General features: G+C 38.3%; 1 protein-coding gene across 1 annotated transcript in view; it reads left to right on the forward strand.

The window, feature by feature from the left end:
* Positions 1 to 2,007: 2,007 nt before the first annotated feature.
* Positions 2,008 to 17,533, forward strand: part of Smp_137230 (kif21, putative) — a gene marked incomplete at both ends in the record, with an annotated part of 48,704 nt that continues 33,178 nt past the window's right edge. The window contains 8 exons of the mRNA XM_018796131.1: positions 2,008 to 2,078; positions 2,112 to 2,291; positions 2,325 to 2,367; positions 2,395 to 2,577; positions 4,158 to 4,199; positions 7,519 to 7,611; positions 13,191 to 13,322; positions 15,260 to 15,457. Coding sequence (XP_018646908.1) covers positions 2,008 to 2,078; positions 2,112 to 2,291; positions 2,325 to 2,367; positions 2,395 to 2,577; positions 4,158 to 4,199; positions 7,519 to 7,611; positions 13,191 to 13,322; positions 15,260 to 15,457 — 942 coding nt within the window. The remainder of the gene's footprint in view (positions 2,079 to 2,111; positions 2,292 to 2,324; positions 2,368 to 2,394; positions 2,578 to 4,157; positions 4,200 to 7,518; positions 7,612 to 13,190; positions 13,323 to 15,259; positions 15,458 to 17,533) is intronic.

Here is a 17,533-nt window from a genome sequence, read left to right on the forward strand (position 1 = left end):
AGCCTCCAAACAGTTGAATGTGCACATGTAATCTCCGGTGAAGTGCAGTTATGGGAGTGACATGACTTACATTAATACGTGTAAACTTAGGGCGTAAAATTAAAAGCAAATAAGAAATAATTCTTCAAAGTGTTTATTTTACCTTTACTGTCAGAATAAAAAGCCTAACAAAAAATTATGGACATGCTACTTTGTGATTACCTAATCTATCAAATCTTACTTGGAATTCACATCAGTATCTATACTAACTCGTCCTGCGGTAATGGTCAGCGGTTTCTGCTAAAGGATTCTGAAGAACCCACTTGGAATAAAGATATAGTAACATATTTGGTATAAACAAACATGAGGTTAAATAGAGTGACCATACCTGCATGGCCGAGCTATCTCGTCTCCACTAAGCTCTCCTGTGTTCACTATCTCCGACCTTCTCCAAGTGCTCAATGTTTGGTGTGAGTCTTCTCGGTTACTACATGCTCAGCGTCAAGGATCGTAAGGTTAAAAAGCAACAACAATACCACTATGTATTCATTGAACTAACGAGGTTGGATTACAAAAGACATGGTGATTGTACAAAAACATACTCAGTGGGTGTGATATAACTCAAATGACAAGGACTGTTCAAATCTGTAAAGATCAAAAAGAAAGGAACGCAGATTCACTCAAACTTATGAATGGGAATAATTGTATTAGATAACAGTTTGAGTTGTCTGCGAACAATTTAAAAGTTCAAAGGATGGCAAAAAACGACGCTCCTTTTAGTGATCAGTAACTCCATTACAAAATTTAAGGATCACACTGTTGCTCGAGCAGTTGTGAGTGATGTGAAGGAGAAGCCAACATTCGGACTACCAAACCTAGCCGAAAACCACCACACAGAGTCCATAAAGTCGAGGAGATGGGTAGATAGTTTTCATGAAATCTGGATACAGGCAAAAGAAATAACATGCACGACATCTAGTAGTTCAACCAAATGCTCCACAGAGAATGAAAAATGGCCGTGCATGACAATATGCTTTAGCTCCACAGTGATTAGAACAAATTAACATGGTGGTCACAAATTTAAGGCTTCGCAACTAGTCCCAGATAGAGTGCGTTAGTTGACATCAGTCACACTTATCGTCACTGGTACGCAGTTAATGCAGATCCACTTCCAGAAGTGCTAGTATACGATTAACTAAAATTAACTGTAAAATACAATCTGAAAACAATCACATGCTATGGAGTTGCAGTAGCTAAATTGTCATACATGTCGCGGTTACTTCGTACAGGACCCAAGTTCATTGACAATATATTTCGGATCTTACACCCCACCTACGAGACATCTTACACAAAATACTGGGCATAGGCAGCTGATCCATGTCTTATGACACCAGGGAACATTTACAAAGAGGCGGATACTAAGCTATCCGTAAGCCTCTTCAGTCTCTCCAGTTGGGGCGATGAAAACTCCTCTCTTTAAATCTTATCATGGGATGCGAGATCTTATCTCGGTACTTGTATCTTGAATAGTTTCGGTGTTTATATATCAAAAACTCTTGCTCAATCCAGAATTATTATCATTGTAGGCACTCACCAAAGGGTTCGTAAACGATGATTGAGATGCTATCCTCATCTCATGATCTAAGGCTTAAACGCTTTACTTGATCAGGTGTATCAGCATCAGTAAAGCCAGTGAACATTTCTAGTAAGAAATTAAGTATTCATAGACGTAATGCAGGAATTAACTGACATAAGGCGGCCTAAGGCTTGGCAGAATTCAAGGTAATGTATGTTTAAAATGTAGTGCGAATGATTGACCTTTGTACTTATGAAGATTTATAAAAAGTGAATTAGTATATGAAATAGTGAATGCATTTAGAAGCAGTCTAAACAATCGCATTATGTTAGGCTAAATGACATCGCCTGACTAACCTCATGAAATATCAGCGTAATTTGAAGTTTGTAGAAACACATAACGCGCGTCGGCTAACCTGAGTTTTCACCGGATCTTCAGTTCCACTTTAGTATATGGGAATTCAGAGATCTTCTGCAGAATCACCTATGGACACTGACTCTACATCCGTCAGGGTCGCTGTGAGGTAGGAACATTCTGATCAACTATAACTCCCTAGAATCCGACCTCAGAGTGCTAAGGAGAAAGCTGGGATGAATCATATATGTACTACAGTTGCCTCGAATGAACCTCAAATAGTTATTGGAAAAGATGCTACGTTTACTTATGATCACGTTTTCAATATGAACGCTTGTCAGGATCATATTTTCCAGACTTTGGCAAAGCCGCTGATTGATGGGTTTGTTACTCTTGTTCTCGCTTATTTCTTTAGCTGTATGGATGGATATAACGCAACAATAATAGCCTATGGTCAGGTATGTCGTTTGCTTCTAATTCTGTAGACGGGTTCTGGAAAAACATATACTATGGGTACAGGTTTTGATTTCAGCTGCAGCCATACGGATGCTGGGATCATTCCGCGTGCCGTCCAGTATTTATTTGCTAGCGTATCCAAGCGCAGAGCTGAAGCCGCAGCGAAAAATCAACCAGTTCCTGAATTTAAGGTTGTCGCGCAGTTTTTGGAGGTAGGTCTGTCTCCAAGTGTTTGTTAAGAATTACACATTTTACAAAACTAGTTCACGTGATTTCAGTTTTAATAGTAGACGCCCTTTGTTTAATCATGAAATATCCTTTGAAATTAACTCACTTTTGCTTCTTAGTCAGTACACCTCAAAGCACAACTAAATGTTTCCACAGATCTAAACTTCCAGTCGTATTTGAATTTCTGAGCTTTGAATAATGAATCTGGACACCATCCAAACAATAAGACTTGACTCATTTACCGAAGTTTGAAAAGCTAAATAGTATTCATACCATTTTTACTTTAAACCCTGTTAGGCAGTACTTGCCAAAGTATTTAACAGAGCTACTTGTTAAACTCAGTAGTGTCCTTTTAGATAAGTAGTCTGAAGGAATGTTCACAAGAGTTGGTACTGGCATTCGAGCTAACCCATTACATAATATAGAATAATGTCCAACAAAAAAGCCGTGCTTAAATATCGTAGTACCCTAGATGGTTCAGGTCCTGACTTAATTCCCTTACCTATTTCATCAGTGGAGTACAGTGTCAAGAGTGATCATAGAGAAGAACTGAGATGGGTAGTATGAACTAGGCTTTTTATAGCTCTTTAAAAATCTGCAGTTGATAAAAGAATATTAAGTGTAATTCCTAAATTACCGTTTACCGTTATCAATGAGTTTACGTAGATACCCAGTGATGGTGTACGAACATTATACTTTATCTATTGTATGTTAAAGCCTAATACTTTTGGAATAATACGCATCAATAAGGTTCAAAGTGGTCATACAAAGTCCTTAAGTTTTTTCGATTTTCACCTAATCATTCTTGCTGATGTTTTCGTATTAATCTGAAATGAAGGTAGGTCGGAGGCATACTGGTGCTTGCTAAGCAGTCGTCGTGCATATTTCTGTTAGGTTTTCACCTAGATATCTTAAGGGAATTCGGTCATTCACTAGTTCAGCATTTCTGAACTGTCCTGAGTTTTGCTGTAACGCATACTTGTTAGATTTTCATGCAGAGGAAATTTCATGCCGTTGACACCTACATGTTTCCAAACAGCCTTCAGAATTTTCACTTCAGGACATGGTACGTATGACTAACCACCATCTACCTTGATTAGCGATGCTTGCTAGCGCGGTGTTAGGTTGAGAGGAAGCTAGAAGTGACCAAACCAAAATGAGTCATCAGTACATAAACTTACTGACTGTTGGTTTGGGCTGTGTTAGTAGATAGACTGTCTTTTTGGGGTCGTCAAAATAACTAGTTAGTATTTGGAGTCTTTGAATGACATTACTCAGAATCGCTATCAATAGCGTAGATGCATTCACTCTTTGTCTTCCTCTCGATCTTGGATTTCAGTATCCCTTCATGGATACCTGTCCACCCAATCTTCTCAAAGCATATTTCTAAGCTCTAATCCTTTTAATCTTTAGTACTACATTACTTCAATATCTTATTATTTTCGTCTCGTGGTGACCCGGTATGGCAAATTGTGCCAACGCACGTCTTTGCCGGGCTCTATGTTGATGATGTTTATCTGTCTGATATCAGTTACTGTTTTAAAATGTATTTCTTTAACTTTAGCTTTACAATGAGGAGTTGGTTGATCTACTCGATTCTGAAAAAGTAAGTTTCTCAGTACTTAAGCACTCGAGTGTAAGTTTATAGTCTGATTTTTATTTGTGCGTATTAATCCTGGCAAAAAAGCACGGGTAAAATGCTCTATGTAAGCGAAGCGATATTATGAAGAAATAGAGAAGGGCAGTGTATTCAGTACATAAATAACCAGAGATAGTATTCAAAAAGAGATGCAGTTAAAAGCGTAGTCAATAAATATTTTTTCCAGCTAGGGAAACTCATTTCAATTTTATTCAGTGTAGTAGAAAACCATGGTGGGATCATCACTAGCTTCTTTTCCAAACCATATTTAATAACGTCTCAAGCCACTGAGTTAAACCATACCTAGAACCTCAATTAGGGAGTCGTGACGGGCTGATAGATGATGGTCTAGGACAGTTGTCATTCATACTGCAATTCCATTTCATAAACTAGTCACCGGAAATAAATAAAAAAAGAGCCACTGGAATGACAATTTTAAATAATATCCAGTCCACCGAAGTTTGTGTTGCAACGTAACCGATTGAATTATCTTCTGAGATACACATCAACAGACCTCATCATTACTAATATGGTGTTTTCGTTGAGTGTCAGTAGTCTTTTTGTCACAGCGATGACTGAACACAACCATTAAACACCACTAGCTTAGAGAAAGTTTCACAACCATAGACATTTGGAATTACATCATAACGGCATTAAAAATGTCAAGTTGACGTAAAACCTTTTGGCTTTTGCTATTCATAAGTCAATCTCATTCATCACGAAACAAACCGTCCATATAGTTATTCAGGCCCCCAAATGCCCTGGTACGGCCGAGAGTGGGGGAGTCCGCTCTCCCTCTCCAAATGCTCTCACATGGCCACTCGAATATATAGCCTCTGGCAAGGAAGTCCTACTCACTGCCTTCTCGTGGCATTACTGTTGTTTACGAAATTGAAAGGACGAAAAGCGAATATCCGACGCCTTAACCGGGTTGGTGGATATGGAGGTTCCACCTAGGGGAGTTGGAAAACCCTGATTCCAAACCAATGGTGCACATGGACTCCAGTATCCTGATGGAACAAATGGCGTATGAACCAATCGTCGGTCACCGGCTATCACGAGACTGCATCTCCTCACGATGCTCCACTGTCTTGTGGATCAGGCCTCTAGGTCAAAGGCTCGGGGTGTGGCCCCCTAAGAAAACCACCTGCTTCGGTCTGGGCATCTGGGCAGTATCACAGCCTTCACACAAATGAAATGAGACTTGTGCGGCGCATATGTATTCGGTGCCTTTTTTTACCAACATTTATGTGTTTAAATAAAAATAATAAAATAATAATAGTTATTCAGGTGCAAACGTTTCTAAATTTTCTGACTGTCCACCACAGAGGATGATGACGGACATCAGCTCATTCACTCATATGTAACATGGAGCCTGACACGCGCGTCGCCTCGTTACAATGCCATATTAACACAGGCTCCTTCCAGCCGTGGGGCGGTATTTTGTATTTTGGTGGTGAGAAATGTATGCCTTACTTATAAACACTTGCCTTCATTGCAAATTATACTACACTGACAGAATTCTGTTCCCACCAAATCTAGCTCGCTCTCTATTTTCCTTTTCGGGCAACCCTGTAGTATCATTAGCGCTCAGATTGTGTGGTTCATATCCAATTACCTGGTGAATGATTTTTTTTGTCAGAAGAATAATGTCTTGTATGGTTTATTGTTATAGTCTGTTCTCAAGCGTTTTCCTGTTTTAGAGTATTAGAACCTGTCTTTCTTTCTTCCTTCTTTTCGTTCACTTAACGTCTCAGTAAATACTCAAGTAATGTGTACTAGGAGGTCGTTTTAATTCCTGAGAAAGGGACTGCAGATAATCAGGTTCTGATCGATCGTCCTCGTATTTTATGATTAAGGTCAAAGTGACTGGGTATTAAAGTTTCTTATCCACTTAGAACTTATTGGTTCTCTGGAAAGTTGAAGTTTTGTTCGGCATGCTTCAGGACTTGGGTTCTAATTAAAATTATTGGTGTTATGTGTTCATTCCAACATGATATTTAGTCACGGTTTAGTAAATACTACATGAGTCTAGGATTGCTAATGGAAGTATTCAATTTAAACAGCTACATTTAAATGTACGTGAACCTGACTCATATGACAAGCATTGTAAATGCACTTCTAACGACTAAACTTTAGTCACAAGTTGATTGTTACCGATGTTCAATAATCAACCTAACTGGTATTTCAGTTGTGTGGTGTCTAGGGATCATGGTTTTCAGACATTTATCTTCAAACAATTATCTGTCAATTATTTTTTATTCATTAGAGACGTATTAACCTTGAATGTCTCTTTGTAGTTATAGCGAAACATGTGACTAGAAGTGTTTAATACTATTTGTATGGGATATTCAGTTCATTCGTATTAAATGTGTTCGTTCTTGAGGGAGTTAATGGAGGAGTGAAGTAGTCTTAGGCGTCGACAACACTTATCTTGGGAGTCTGATCAGCCCTAATGGGTCGGTATCTAACGAAATCTCTGCACGGGTTTAAAAAGCTCGTTTAGCCTTTGCCAACTTACGTCACCTATGGCGAAGGTGAGATATCCGTCTATCAACTAAGGGACGAGTATACTGCTCAGCAGTTCGTTCTGTTCTACTTTATGGCTGCGAAACGTGGCCATTAAGGGTAGAGGATACTCGTATGTTCCTAGTATTTGATCATAGATGCTTTAGAAATATTGCTCTCATCTGCTGAGATTGCCGGGTAGGTAATAGTGAGGTTAGACTCAGGGTATTAAGGGATGATGATAAATCAGTTGATGAGGCTGACTAGTGTTGGAAATAGATGGAAGAAAGTTGGGGGCGGCCAAACCAAAACGTAACATCAGTCCATAAAGTCACTAACTTCTGGTCTGAGCCACGCTAGTAGATGCAGACTACTTGGTTGGGGTCCGCGTGACTATCGTAACCAATGGTTGGAGATTCTGTGTGACATGGTTCAAAATCGATCACAATGGAGTAGCTGTATACACTCTTTGTCTAAAATTACCTTACACCTTTATTTATACGAACCAATTCTCTCCCTGTATCATATCCTAACATGAAATTTTTTTTACTACCATTGAAGTAACTGCTTCTATGAATTTGATGTTCATCTTGTTGTGCTGATGAGGTATAGCAACTCGGACTGATGCATATATGTGCCTAGTCCTACGTTGTAGCTGATTGACCGAAGTAGTTAATCTTATATAAACTTGTTTAGTTCGTAAATATCTCATGTCAATTTCTCTTGTTATAATAATGCTTTATCTATACTCGATTACATGGGTTCGACTATTTTTTAGATTCAAAAGCCTCATCTAAGATTGCATGAAAACGCACAAGGGGATATATATCTGACCGGTGTATCTACTAGACTTGTATCAAGTTTGGATGACGTAAGTTTTATTAAAGCGTTTTCATTCTTCACTTGCTGAATTTTACTTTCGGGACATGGGTAGCTTCTAAAATTACCGGTGAAGACTATCCAGTTCTTGTTGGGAGTTGTGGTTATTTTATTTATTTGTTTATTTGAACACATAAATATTGGCACAAAGGGGCACCAGATATATATGCGCCACAAAATAACAATGAAAATGGGAAGAGAAAAAGAAGGTAAGGTGCGTATAGGAAAAAAAAGAACATTAACAACCACAAATTAGTGTATGCTTGTGTAATAATAAGGATAATAATGGGGGAAACGGAAAGGTACAACCAGAAAGAATTCTTTCAGTTAAGAAAGTTACGTTCATTTTTTATGAAGAAAATAAAAAAGTTTACAGCAGGATCGCGACTGGCTTCTATTCTGAGCCATATCTGACTTATCTAGACAGTGTTGCACCGTCTCTCGGACCCCAGCCAGGGAGTCGTCAAGGTCCAACAGAAGCCAGCCCTTTGCAGCTTTTTTCATATCACGACACCATGTCATACACCGACCACCTCTCCTTTTTTTCCAACCTGTCCCAGCGTCGGCAAATAATACACGACGTGGAATCCTCTGGGACGACATTCGTAGAACATGTCCAAGCCGTTGGTTCATCACTGTGCCCGAACACACGATGCCGAACCTCTGCATTACTAACATGGTGTTGCTACTGGATGTCAGCAATCTTTCGGAGACAACAATGATTAAACACAGAGTCGTCGAACATCCTCAACTCGGAGGGGCCAGTTTTCACAAGCGTAGAGCAAAACTGCTCTCACCGACGCGTTGTAGATCCGACCTTTTACAGCCAGACTAACATTACGAAGGCTCTGAAGATGGCCCAGATTGGTATAAGTAGCTCTGGCCTTCACTATGCTTGAATTGATCTCGTCACTGACGCCAGCACCAGCACGTATGCAGCTAACCAGGTACACGAACTTCTCGACTACTTCAATCTGCTCACTACTCGGGGTGAGTGCAGATTCAGGATCCTGACAGACTTGTAAAAGCACTTTGCACTTCGAAGGTGCAAAACACATGCCATACCTACGGACACTAATTACCAACTGATTAAGTGCAGATTTCATGGCTTGGGTATTATCTCAGAGTAAGACTACCATCTGCGCACTCAAGGTCGAAAGTGTTTCCCCATGCAACAGATCCACACCACCATTACCTACATCCATCGGAGCTGTTATCGATAGCAAAGTTGAAGAGAAGTGGTGAGACACGACAACCCTACCTAACTCCACTGCTTGAATGGAACAATAGAGAGAGATGGTTGTATGCCCTCACTCTGCCTGAGGTATTTGTAGTATATAGGGCTTTCAAAATGTCAATAAACTACTCAGGCATACCCTTCTCTAATAGACAATCCCAGAGAACAGTCCCGTTCAACTAATTGAAGGTATCCCTGATGTCGAAAAACACTACGATTGTTGGCCTGTGATAAGTATGACGGTGTTCTAACATTTGGCGGAGGGTGAAGATATGATCAATGCATCCTTGACCAGAACGAAAACCAGTCTGCTTCTCGCGAGTCAACCTTTCTCAGGTTTTTAGCAACCTACGAAGAATGACAGAAGCCAATAGTTTGGGCGCAATCGGAAGTAGACTTATCCCCCGATAGTTGTTACAGAGACGACGTGTACCTTTTTTAAAGATAGGGACAACTATCGACTCATTCCATGATTTTGGGACACTCTAGCTCCCAGACCTTTGTAAACAACGTGTCAGTTCCTTAATCAGAAAGTCACCACCGTCTTTAAAAAGAGCCGGAGTTAAGTCATCTGGGCCAGGTGATTTGTAGCGCTTCAAAAGTTGAAGTTCCCTGCGGACTTCCGCCTCATTTGATGGATCGGTCGTCACAGGCCATGGAGGTCAAGACGGTCTGATCAATGTTACAGGGGCAGCAGACCAGTTGAACTGCCCTTCGGAAAACTCTGCCCATCGTCCAAGATGTCGATAGATGCTAGTGATTGGCATCCCGTCATCCACACAGATTGCTTCGCTCACACCAGACTTCTTGCTGCCAGTGGCTTGGATGAGTTGAAAGACCTTCCGGCAGTTACCAGATGGAGCTGCTGCTTCCAGTTCGTTAACACGCTCTGACCACCAGGTTTCTCGGTCCTTACTCAAGCTTTGCCCAATTTCACTACGTAACAGCCTTCGTTTGTGGTCAAACTCACGATCACCCGGAGTAGACCGACGGGCTTCGATGAGCTGTAAGGAGCCTGAAGAAACCCAATGCTTTTGAGCAGGACGTTTCGCGAAGCCGCAAGCTGCTTTACTCGTCATTTTCATGGCATCATGCAGTTGCAATCAATGCTCATCTATACGTTTCGGTGGGATGTTAGCTAACCTTGAACCTAGCTTGGTTCGATACTTACAACAGGAGTTGCAACCAATTTACTGACATCGATCCGCTGATGACGATCAATTCGTTATCCATTGGAAATAAGGTAAAGTCTGCGCAGACCAGGGCGTGATCAGAGTCCAGATAGGTACTCCAAAAGGAGCGGCAGTCTTGTACACAACAACGCGATGTGATCAATCTAAGTCCAAGCTTGAGATGCAGAGGAAGGAGGCCAGATAGCACATCGGCGATGACTATTCCGGTAGTTAGTGCTAGCCAAAACAGGTTGTAGTCTATGCACAGTTGCAGTAGATGGTCACCTTTATCTGACATTCTACCAACAAGTCCCATCGGCCACCTAAGCGACTCTCTTCTGTGCCTAGACGCCCGACCTGTGCATTCAAGTCTCCGTCTAGTGCTACAATATCTGTCGAACGCACTTTCTGGAGAAGAATGGTTAATTAGTGGTAGAATTCATCCTTGATTGCATCCGGGCTGCAATCTGTCGGAGCATAGGCAGAGATGACAGAAAGACATCGTTTCTCACGCCGATTTCTTCTTACTTTGATAGAAGTTTCTAATCTAACAGTACATAACCGACTGTTAATGGGGATCCAATCGACTAGTGCTGCCTTGGCTCTAGCGCTTAGTGCGACACCAACGCCAGCAAGACCAGACGAAGATGCCACAGGGTCCCCCGGATAAACGTACGTAAAACAAGCCCTTTGAAACGATAGATGGAGAGCGAATTTGTAGTACTTTATTAGAGTCTTGAATACGGGTCTCAGATAGACAACAGACATCGACATTAAGACTTTTTAAAGACATAGCTAACCCTATCTGTTGTCCGATCTGCATCAATGTGCGGATGTTGAAGGGAACCAGTTTGAATGGAATATGTGGTTTCAGAAAGACTTAAAGTATTCGTATTCGTTGGTAGCATTCAACTTCCGACTAGTCAGTGACTCGAGATCGTTTAGATAGGACAGGGTTTTCACCATAGACGAGCTACTGTTTAAGTTGGAAAATAAGAATACACAGAAAAGTGAGAGTAGAATGAAGTAGATAAGCGATGTGGTATATAAAAACAAATAAAAATGAATGTGAATTGTCCGAATTTTAATTGAAGCTAGAATAGTGATTTGTGTGTGGGCTGTGATACTGCCCGGGTGCCCAGACCGAAGCAGGTGGTTTACTTAGGGGGCCACACCTGAAGCTTTTGACCTAAAGGTCTAAGCCATAAAGCAGTGGAGCAACGTTAGGAGATGCAGTCCCATGGTAGCCGGTGACCAACGATTGGTTCATACGCCATTTGTTCCTTCAGGATACTGGAGTCCATGTGCACCATTGGTTTGGAATCAGGGTTTCGCAACTCCCCTAGGTGGACCCTCCGTGTCTACTGCCACGAGAAGGCAGTGAGTAGGACTTCCCTGGCAGAGGCTATATATTCGCGTGGCCATGTGAGAGCATTTGGAGAGGGGGAGCGGACTCTCCCCACTCTCGGCCGTACCAGGGCATTTTTTTGGGGGGGGATAGTTGATAACTTTCAAATAATCGTTCATAAGAGGTTTAGAGTCTTATTAGTTTTTGGCATTCAAAATCCATATTTCTCACTGAATACGTGTGTTGGAGTTCATTAGTGGTATGTACGTGGTTGTTGTTTTGCATGGTCGTTTTTGCACTTTTTTTTGTTACGAATCATTTACAGTTAAATAGTTACTAAAATGCTAAGTTGCTTTGCAATCGTATGTAGTATAGGACTTTCCATAATCATACATTTCAAACCTCTTTCTAATTGTACTAAAACTACTGTGAATATGTGACACCTAAATTAGCCTTGTAATCTGTCGATCAATTTTTGCCCGATAAAACATTTTTATATTGAATCAATTCACAAAAGTTATTGAAAAAGGGTCGTATATTATGACTGTTAGATGTTTGTTTATGATTTTCTACGTCTAGTTCGGCTAACTCTAAACTCATTACTGTTTGGCGGTTTTGGAAGACAGCACCATTTATTAGCCCCTGTGTATGTACAATCTTCAAAATCATTGACCCTAAATATATTCTGTCATTTTATGTATAATAACCATTTACTTACAACCAATGTTAGGTTGCATTAGTGTGCTTGGTGATACATGATTCTGTTACATTTTTATAAAATACACCCTTTCAAAAGTAATCTGACTACATGTTCTTTGTAACCAACTTGACTTAATTTATTTTGCTTCATAAAAATTTGTTCCATGTTTTACAATTTTCTCTGGTTAATTATAGACTCGTAAAACTTCGGATTTTAGCTATTTCTATGTATTCTCTTGATAGGGATACTAGGAAGCTAAACAGGACAGAATAATACTTCCCTTAATTTTTTCCTCAATGTACACTGTCCAGGAAAGTAGTAATGAGCTTGTGACGTATTCTATACTGTACCACAACAGTGTAGTGAATAAAGTTCATTGGAATTTTAAGGCTTTTTAGTCGTAATTATTTTGCATAATTTGAAATTAATCTTAAACATGACATTTATTTCTTTGTTTAGAACAAATGTGGCACTGAGTGTTTGCTTTGTGAAAGGTTTTTGACTTGTCTGTTAGCTAGCTAATAATATCTGATTTGTGTGATACATTTAATGATTCAATTTACGTTCACTATATGTAACGTATGGATGATTAAATAGTTAAACCGGTCACTACTTTTTGTTTTGTTAAGAAACTGTAAACGTTTGAGTTCTTTTTGTAAAAAAATGTTAGTGAAAATAAGGAAATAAATAGTAAATGGTTTTTATTTTAAACATATCTTTTCTATATTTCTGGCTTACTTTAATATATCATTCATCTAGGTAGTCCAATCTTTCTTGACTATTTTAATGCATGGTCGCCTGAATGAACGGATTTTTGTGCCACATTATATATTCAAACTGGGATGAATATTTTCTAACCATATTTGTAATATAACATAGTCAAAATCGTAGATTTCGGGTGCCTAAGTAGAACATTTGTGAAAAGGTATTGAAAAACCCTGCAAAATTATAGGTGTAGTCTTATTTGTTCAGAACGGAAGCTTGTGAATATAGTGTAGTTTTAGCATGACTTTAAATATTTTTTTTGCCAGAACTACTTTTCCTTACTTTTAAAGTGGCGAACACGACGCAATAAAATTCACCATATAAGCATATTCTACCATTTTATTTTCAGACCCTAAAATGTCTTCGTGATGGCTCACTAATCAGAAGTACAGCCAGTACCAATATGAATACTCAATCATCTCGTTCCCACGCCATATTTACATTGCATATCAGACAACAGAGATTATTAAAATATGAAGAGGTGAGTTCAAATGTTCATTTAATTGACATTGATATCTAATGTAAATCATTTATCAAGTGTAGACCCATGTACTTATTTTTAAACTAGTGTTAGGGATACTACCTGAAAGCTAAAATTGAAGTAGGTGTAGTGAGGTTCAAACCTGCGACTTATTAGCTAAGAGTTAAGTATTTCTACCTTCAAGTCGATTGATTGGAAAATTTAGATAAACAGCTGTAAATGAATAACTCGTACTAAAAAACATTTTTATCATTTTATGACGGGTCGTTTTCATATTTGATATAGAGACTCTATAAGCTTCATACTAGTATACTATTTTGTAGAAAAAACCTAGTTACAACTATGTTAACGCGATTATCAGAGTGTTATTGAATATCATACTGAATACGTTTTGTTATATCCTGGTGAAGACATAAGCACGGGTAATTTCCGGGACCTATTGATGGATTATTATCCTATATATATTCTTACTGTATAACTATTGAGTAATTAGATTGTGTTTATATATATTCATCTTATTATTGGCTTCATTTTGACCTATGAATTATTATTATACGAATTACTGTTCCTAAATTATAAGGACGCTAAACTGCTCATACCGATCGAACGTCATTGGTTTGGCACAGTGCTAAGATTGGAAAAGTCGTATTCCGATTGGTGGATAAATCACGTAATAAAAAGCCGGCATAAAATCACAACAAATTGGAGACGGCCTTTTTTAAATTCATAACACGTTTGGTCATGCTTAAAAAAAAGCATACTATGTACTGTTTACTTCCAAGGTATGTCTGTGATGACAGACTAACCAGTGTTCAAACAGCTCATTGCATTTATCAGGTATTTTTATCCACCGTAACCCGGACTCCATATCTTTCATGCCATCTTTGAACTTATGTGAAGTGGAGCAACGTGAGTCAATCCATATGTGTAATAAGTCTTGGGTAGTTGATGGATTAATAAGTGAACAATATGTTGTTGGGTTGTACTATTCGGATTTTGAGATGTCCCTGTCATATTATAGCAACTTAAGAACATCTCGGAAAACTAAAGCTGTTTTTGGACTTGACAATAATCACTAAACACAATATATTCTTTTACTAACTACTTGTAAATCATCCAATTTTGTGTAGATATTAATAAGCCTTCTGTGATATGTAAGTTAATAACGTGTGTAAAAAAATATTGGATCAAACGTCTTTCAGTCAGTCAGTCAGCTACAACGTAGGACCAGGCACATATATGCAACGGTCCAAGTTGCCATACCTCGTTAGCACAACAAGATGAACACCGGATTCATAGAATTAATTTAGTGGTGGTAGTATATAAAGAAAGGTTGTATATAAGGATATAGTATAGGAAGGAAGAGAGATATGAAGCAATTTTAATCTCGAGGTTTAAGGGAAGATAAAGAGTGTATACACCTACCCCACCACTGAAGGAATATTGGCATAAATGCAAGAAGAAAACTAAGGTAAGCACGAATGATATAGGTCGAAAATAAAAATAAGTGAAAGGTACTAACATTCAAGATTTAGCAAGTGTGTCCCACGTGCGTGATTACGATTCCTTTATCTCAATATCGCCTAAGGACTCCAACCACTAATTTTTCTCATTTCAAGTACCTTAACGCGAAAGGTCAGTACCTCCATTGGTTGACCCAGTGTCTTATGGTAATGTTAATTAAATATGATCCCTATCTATCGTCGGAATCTTGATGACGCTTTTTTTGAGTGTTCTGGTCACAAGATCTGCACAATAATTTGTGATCGCCACTTTTTTTCTAAACAGTTGTTATTTACTATCTTACTTTGTGTTCTGATTTGAGACCTTATTGTTTTTTAGCATTCCGTGGTGTTGGAATAGATTGCGTAAATTTCGCTCGTTATTTTGATTCTTCTATTGATTAGCTATGTAATTAAATTTTTTCAAATGAATAGGATTCCAGTGGGCAAAAGAAAGATGTACAGTCAGACGCAGATCCTGATCCTGATTCTACAGTTACTGACCAAGTGCCTGAATATGAAACACTAACTGCGAAATTTCATTTCGTCGACCTTGCTGGCAGTGAACGTCTTAAACGAACTGGTGCTACTGGCGATCGTGCCAAAGAGGGTATATCAATCAATCGCGGTTTAGTAAGTGATAGGATCATTCGTAGGTCACTCTTAAAAGAAATTATCCATAGATTAGATTTCGCTTCTGATAATTGGTTTTTTATTAGCTTAGATATTATCCGAACCGTCTTTTACTCTGTACATACGTATGTAACTTATGGACCCATATACTAATGTATATGTAGTTTTTAGTTTTGTATCTTATAATTTTTTTTTACCAAATTTCGCAATGAATGAGCGTTTTGCACGGCATTATCTCTATTCACCAAACTAGATTCTGTCTAATTTTTATAAAAGGGAAAGTTCTCTAATTCCTGTTTATTTTGTTAACCCTGTTGTTTTTTTAATCGCTTTCATATGAACCTTAAAATTTTCGTCATGAGATAAAAAATTAATAAGGTTAAGTAAAATGATTCTACTTTTATCCTATTAAAATGATCCGATTACTGCTTCAAAATTCTCTTACTTAACAATCATTCACCTATAGAAAACAATATTGTTTTAAGATGAATAAAGTTTTACTATGATGTAACAGTGAAACGTTAGTCATAAGCAACTTAAATAATTGGGGCGTATACGTATAGGCAAGTTATCATGCTACATCAACCCAGCGAGAAGAAATTATCAAGACAAATTCCAGTGTAGTAGAAACAGTGACAGTACCAGTAGTAGTAAAAAAATATTAAGGATATACGATATGATTTGAGGAAAAAAAGAATGAGTTCGTGGAATAAAAATGTACAGAGGAAAATCCGTATGTGATAGTGGAGTTTATAGTGTTTTCGATAACCTACTTTTAAAGATGTAACTTTCAGGATCGGAGATTCAATTTTACTCACATATCATCTGGTAAGTTTCACAATTTAGACTAGAAGTATTAGTTTTTGGGTGATTATTGTCGAATTTTCTAAGAATGTATGATTTTCCAATAGAAATTTAAGTAATTGTGCAAGTTTCACAAGTTTTAACTTTTTATTTAGACTAGAAAATTTTAATTTTCAACTACATACAAATGTTAACGACCAGGTCTTAGATAGCCATAATTTCATTCTTTCTGTTTTATTAACTTGTCACGTACTTTATAAGTTACTTTTATACTATTTTCTCTACTTTGATTTTATTATTTACGTATAATTTAATCGTATAAACTCTTTTAATGACATTTTATAACCTTTACTAAATATTTTTCATGGTTGAAATCATGGAAGGAAACGAGAGTTCTGGATTCCACTGCTAACCACGATCTATCTCTGCTTTAAACTCAATCAATTGGTTGAACATAATTTATAAAACAACTTCTATAATCCCTATTACTTCTAAACACAAAATATGTAATTCAACATAGAGTATTTTATTATTTTATTTAAACGCATAAATATTGGTACAAAGGGGCACCGAATATTTATGCACCACACAAATCTCATTTGATTTGTGTGAGGGCTGTGACACTTCTCAGGTGCCGAAACCAAGGCAGGTGGTTTCCTTAGGGGCCACACTCGCAGCCCTTGACCTAAAGGTCTGATTCACAAGACAGTGGAGCATTGTGAGGTAGCCGATGACCAACGATTGATTCATACGTCATTTGTTCCTTCAGGATCCCGGAGCCTATGTGCACCATTGGTTTGGAATCAGGGTTTTCCAACTCCACTAGGTGAAATTTCCGTGTCCACCGACCCGGTTAAAGCGCCGGACATTCGCCTTTCGTTCACTCAACTTAGTAAACAACACCCGTAGTAAGAGGATGCAGTGAGTAGGACTTCCCTGGCAGAGGCTGTACACACGTGGCCATATGAGAGCATTTCGAGAGGGAGAGCGGACTCTCCCCACTCTTGGCCGTACCAGGGCATTTGGGGGCAAAATATGTTTCAATATTTACTAATAATCGTTAAACTACAACGGTACACTAATATCTAGAAGAAAACAACAACTTATTTTTAACGAAATCCAACGTTTTGATTGTTTCATAACATTTCACTTCAAAAAACAGTCTTTATAAACAATTCAGTAGTTTTATCAAAATAACCATTATTCATCAAAGTGTTCATTTTTATAAAGTTTTTTTCTATTACAAACACTGACATATATATTTTTTATTAC

Source organism: Schistosoma mansoni (assembly GCF_000237925.1).
Source record: "Schistosoma mansoni, WGS project CABG00000000 data, supercontig 0176, strain Puerto Rico, whole genome shotgun sequence".
Taxonomy (NCBI): Eukaryota; Metazoa; Platyhelminthes; class Trematoda; order Strigeidida; family Schistosomatidae; genus Schistosoma; species Schistosoma mansoni.